The sequence below is a fragment of the Enhydra lutris genome, unplaced genomic scaffold (genome assembly GCF_002288905.1).
Source record: "Enhydra lutris kenyoni isolate GAN:26980312 unplaced genomic scaffold, ASM228890v2 scaffoldscaffold96, whole genome shotgun sequence".
Lineage (NCBI taxonomy): Eukaryota > Metazoa > Chordata > Mammalia > Carnivora > Mustelidae > Enhydra > Enhydra lutris.
The window spans coordinates 3848166-3853659 of NW_019154180.1; the positions used below are offsets into that span (position 1 = coordinate 3848166).

The window sequence follows — 5494 nt, forward strand, 5'->3', positions numbered from 1 at the left end:
GGCTTGCTCCGGGACGTGACCGTGCATTTCCCCGTGTGTCCCCGTGGCGGGAGCATACTGCAGAGACAGGAATGTGCCCTGTGCACAGGTCCTCGGCCCGTCCTAATCTCTTTCTCGGTGAGTAGCCAGGTATCTCCTTTGCTCTTCAACTGCCACGTGCTGTTCCACCAGGACGGCTGACCCTTGACTTACCGAACCTTTCCCAGTTGACGGGCATTTGCCTTCCTTCCGATTTTTCGCTGTGACAAATGACGCTGGGATTAAGTCATGCTCCAAATTACCTTATCGCATATGCACTCGTTTCTCTATGGCAGAGTCCCAAAGTTGGGTCAAGGTGTCACGCACATCTCTAGTTTTAACAAATACTGTCAAATAAACTTCCAAATTGGTTTTACGACTCTCCAAGTGAGTGTGTAAGAGACTCTGCTTCCAACTAAGCCTAACCAAACGCTGACACTGGAGACTGTCGTGTCTAAAACTTCATCAAATGAGTAGTTTTAAACACACACACACACACACACACACACACACACACACACACACACGCACACATTTATTTCAGTTTGTTATGGATAATGTCAGGCATCAGTATTTTCCCTACCAGTGAGTGGCTAATATCATTTGCTATGTTTGCTATATTCTCTATCAATAATGAATAAAATCTCAAAACAATCGAAATATCCCCAACAACAAAAACGGGACGACTCATGCATGCTAACAACTGGGGGAAAAACACCCAGACCCAAAGGATGCATTCTGGAAAAGGTAGAACTGTAGGTAGAGAAATCAGACCAGTGGTGGCCAGGGGCTGGGGGAGAGTTTTGCTACACAGGGAAATGAAGGAACTTTGGGGGCTGATGTAAATATTCTGTATCTCAATTGCGGTGGTAGATACGGGACTGTGTGGTTTCCCTCAGATGTGTAGGAACGCACACCAAAGAGGAATGAGTACGGTAGTGTCTCAATTATGCCTCCATCAGTGTGACTCAAACAAACAAACAAGGATCTAAACAAAAAGGGGTCAAACAGGAAGAGACAGTAAGAGGAGAGAGGCTCGTGCTCCAGCGTAGGGATCGCAACCCAGGAAAAGGTGAGGGGATGTCCAGGGTGAGACCTGCGCCATCAGCCAGCCGGCCTAGCGAGAAACCAGTCCGGACAGAAGGAAGAGAGAAGACATTTAGAGAAATGGTTTGTAAATTTAGCATTGTCATCAAGGTGACTTTTAACCTCAGGGGGAAACATACCTGAAATGGGTAGAAGGAGGGGGACCTGAGTGGCTCAGTCAGTAAAGCGTCTGCCTTCGGTTCAGGTCATGATCCCAGGGTCCTGGATCAAGCCCTGCATCGGGCTCTGTGTTCAGCCCGGAGTCTGCCTGTCCTTCTACCCCACCTCTCCCCTGCTCTTGTGCTTGCTCTCTCTCTCTCTCAAGTAAATAAAACCTTAAAAAAAAAATAAAAATAAAACGAGGGGCGCCTGGGTGGCTCAGTTGTTGGGTGTCTGCCTTCAGCTCAGGTCATGATCCTGGGGCCCGGGGATTGAGCCCCGCATCGGGCTGTGTGCTCAGCCCAGAGTCTGCCCCACCCTCACCCCTGCTCTTGTGCTCTCCTTCTCTCTGAAGCAAATAAAACCTTAAAAAAAAAATGAGGGGCGCCTGGGTGGCTCAGTCATTGGGCATCTGCCTTCAGCTCAGGTCATAATCCCAGGGTCCGGGGATCGAGCCCTGCATCGGGTTCCCTGCTCGGCGGGATGCCTGCTTCTCCCTCTCCCACTCCCCTTGCTGTGTTCTTGCTCTCTCTCTCTCTCTCTCTGTCAAATAAACAAATAAGATCTTTAAAAAGATAAATGAGTGGAATCAATAGAGCCACGTTGAGAGCATAAGGTGAAGACATGTAGTAAGTAGTGGTGTAAAGGAGCTAAATTTTCATCTCTCGGCCGGTAAGTCATGTCCCAAAATGATGGAAGGAAGGAAGGGAGCGAATGAAAGGAAAACAACAGAAAGGAGGGAGAGAATGAGGGCAAGTCAGAGCGACACAGGAGGAGAGAGACAGATCTGTGCTGTAGCCGCTGCAGCTGCCGCATCCAGTCAGGCGAGACGATCGTCGTGTCCGTTCGCCCCGTTCACGGTCGTCAGCATCACGGCCAGCAGCAACTCTCCGCCTTCAGCCCACACCAGAGACCTTCAGGTTCTGCAAAGGCAGGCTCTGTCTGCTCAGGCATATGAAATAGAAACACTTGAGCCCCATCCCCCCCAGGAAACACACACGAGCAACGGGTAAACAAAGCCCCGAAGACGACACCGGCTGTCAGGCTGTGGAGGGAGCCGGTCTGGGAGAAGGCAGAGAAAGGAGAGGAACCTTGCACTGCCGCAGCTTACTCTACGGAGGGAGTGTCTCCAGAGGGAGCCGAGCAGAGTCCGTGACTGGAGGGGACACGACGGGGAGAGTGCAGGACTTGAGCCGGCAGGACAAAGGACCCGAGACCAGAGAGCTGCCGAGGGACAGGGTGCTGGCCAGCCGCAGACGGTCCCGCCGGCGTAATCAGCAGCCCCCCGACCAGCACCAGCATGTGCAGAAACCAGCTGAGGCCGAGGAGAGGACCCCTCGCAAGGACGGAAGGTCAGCAGACCCAGCGCTCACGCAGGACAGGGACCAGCCGCCAGAATGGAACCGTCACCGTTCAGGAGGCCGCAGGCGGGGTACTCACAAAGGTCTCGCCTCTGGAGCGTGGAAGAAACAGCTTCTACACTGAAAGCTGCTCCGATCCCACGAATTTCTTTTTTTCCTTAAGATGTGTTTGTTTACTGGAGGTGGGGAGGGGCAGAGAGAGAGAGAGAGAAACCTCAAGCAGACTCCCCACTGAGCGCGGAGCCCAACACACGGGGCTCGGTCCCCGGACCCCGAGATCGTGACCTGAGCCGAAAGCAAGAGTCGGACACTTAAGCGACTGAGCCCGCCGGGCGCCCCTGGTCCTGCTAACTCTTAAAGGCGAGACTCCAAAGAACCCACCTGCGTGCAAATAACAGCATCCCTGAACGAAGCTTACGTTTTAGGAGTACACAGAGAAAAAGACACAGCGGCCAAGGTCAGATGCACAGCACCTGGCGTCCAATCCAAAATGACAAGGTGCGCAGGGAAGCACAGAAATGCCACCCCATGACAAGGAGGACAGCTCGATCCCATTTTCGTTCATTTTCCAGTGAACCGCAGGCCAGCTGTAAAGGAAGGTCGAAAACTGCTTTTGCTTACAGGTATCACGACCGTGTATGTAGAAAGCCCAAAGGGATCTCCGTGTTACTGGTCAGTCTCCCGAGGCTCCGAGATCCGGCTCTTTGGAGAGAGCAAACCCACCAACACCCCCGCGCCTCCCCACCCGGCACACACCTAGCCGGGGCCGCAAGGCTTCTCTGCTCATCGGAGACAAGCCCAGGAAGCCGCAGAATTGCTGTCATCCAGTTTCTGTGTTTACTCCCCTCCTTCAAAACAAGCTTTTTATTCTGGCAGCGAGCCAGCCCAGCGGTGATGTGGGGACACCAGAATGCCGGTGGGAGGGCACATTTTCTGGAGGGCAGTTGAGTAGTGTGTAGGTCGAGAAGCTGAAGAACATGGAAAGGAAAAACTCGGTAATTCTACCTCTCGGAATGAATCTTGAGGAAACCACCACTCGTGTCAAGACTTACGCTCTGGGGCCCCTGGCGGGGGGTGCTCAGTCGGTGAAGCATCAGCCTTCGGCTCGGGTCACGATCCCGGGGTCCTGGGATGGAGTCCCTCGTGGGGCTCCCTGCTCAGCAGGCAACCTGCTTCTCGCTGTCTACTCTCCCTGCTCGTGTTCCCTCTCTCTGTCAAATAAATACATTTTAAAAAAGACTTATGCCCAAGAATTCCACTGAATCGCTACCTGTAATAGGGGGAAAACAGAACGGTGTAACTGTCCAACATGACATTATAAGGCATTTTATGTGTCTAAGCAGTAACACCTTTTGAAGAGTTTTTAGTGAGTGAAAAAGCGAGTACGGTAAATGGGAAAAAAAAAAAAAAACAGGAAAAAAGCTAATGGCCATCTTAAAAATGCAAACATTCTATGCTGTTATATGTGGAAATACAACTAAGAAGATACGCGGGACGTCGATGGTATTTAGTGCCGAGTATGGCATTCAATTTTCTTTTCCCCAAGTTGTCTTGAAGAACCCTGTGCTGTTGGAACCTGTGTCCCAGAACCTCCTTGCCACAGGAGAACGAAGGTGACACGATCTGGGGGCACCGTAGCTGAAAGGAAACTCAGACACAGACGTAGTGGCTCAGTTTTATTTTCTGCAGCAGTAACAAACATTTAAGCGCCCTTTCCTCTCCCAACCGGGAAAGAAATCAAGTGGCCTGAGGGCCCCTGCGGGCAAACAATTAGACCCCGCTAACAAAGTGGTAACTACTCTAAGTCCCAACTCCCCTTGCCTTGACTTGGGGGGGGCCCCCGCACAGGGCTGGGCCTCAGGTCTTCTTTCCCGGGCCTAGGCTTCGCGGAGGCGGGGTCCCAAAGCCCCGAATGTTCCGGATCACCAGGGAAAGCTGGTCGAGGAAGGAGTTGATGGAAATTCGGAAGAACACAGGGTCTTCGGCAGTCCATCTACTAAAAGAAAGGCAAAAGGCAAATAAGGTTGCGGGGGACAAGTGGGGCGGAGGTGCGGGGCATCGGGCCCCTCCTCGGCCTCCGCGACGAGGGCACTCTAAGACACAGCGGCCACCCGGGCACCTGCCGCCGCCGCCCACCCCCAACCCCCCCTCTCCCGCCCCGCATCCTCTTCTAGGACTGACACGGCCAGGGCGCTGCCATTCACCGCCAGCTCCTTGTGAACCACCCCTCCGTGGCGCTGGGCATGTGGGGCCAGGGACCTGCGGGCCATGTCCGCCTCCAGGGGCGACCGGAAAGGCACAGTGAGCGTGCTGGGGGGACGCACGGTTAAGGCACCATCCGCTCCTGAATCTCCCAGTGCTGGGCCTCCTCGCCCCTCAGAGGCCGGCTTGCACGCCACGACGGCCCCCCGCGCTCCCTCCCGCCCCCGCAGCCCCCCCCAGGCTGCTCCCGGGACCCTTCGGGCCTCCTTCCCACCTCCCCACCCCCACCCCCTGCAGGCCCTGGGGCCCCCACCGCCCCGTCCCGCCAGGCCGCCCCCCACCTCCGTGCCCTCCCCGGGCTGCCACCGCGTGCCCCGGCCGCCCCGCGGAAAGGATACAACTCCAGCAGTCGGCTGGCGGCTGCCACAGGTGCGGGCGCCGCATCCCCACCAGGCCCCAGGGCCTGCGGGCCCTGCCCGGCCTGAGGGGCGCCGGCCGCCTCGCCCTCTGCTCCCTGGCCGCCCGCGCCACTGGCGTCGTCGCCTTCCCGGCTGCCGGAGCTCTTCGGGCAACCAGGAGCTCCAGGGCTGGCCGGGCGGTCCTGGCCGGCCTCGCCGCCCGCCGCGCCGGCCTCGCCGGCCTCGCCGGCCTCGCCGGCCTCGCCGGCC

The 5494-nt window shown here is 56.0% G+C and overlaps 1 protein-coding gene across 1 annotated transcript in view; it reads right to left on the reverse strand.

The window, feature by feature from the left end:
• Positions 1-4481: 4481 nt before the first annotated feature.
• Positions 4482-5494, reverse strand: part of LOC111139135 (EKC/KEOPS complex subunit LAGE3-like) — an 8495-nt gene continuing 7482 nt past the window's right edge. The window contains exons 2-4 of the mRNA XM_022491289.1: positions 5225-5484; positions 4806-4934; positions 4482-4620 (exon numbers count right to left, since the gene is read on the reverse strand). Coding sequence (XP_022346997.1) covers positions 4482-4620; positions 4806-4934; positions 5225-5484 — 528 coding nt within the window. The remainder of the gene's footprint in view (positions 4621-4805; positions 4935-5224; positions 5485-5494) is intronic.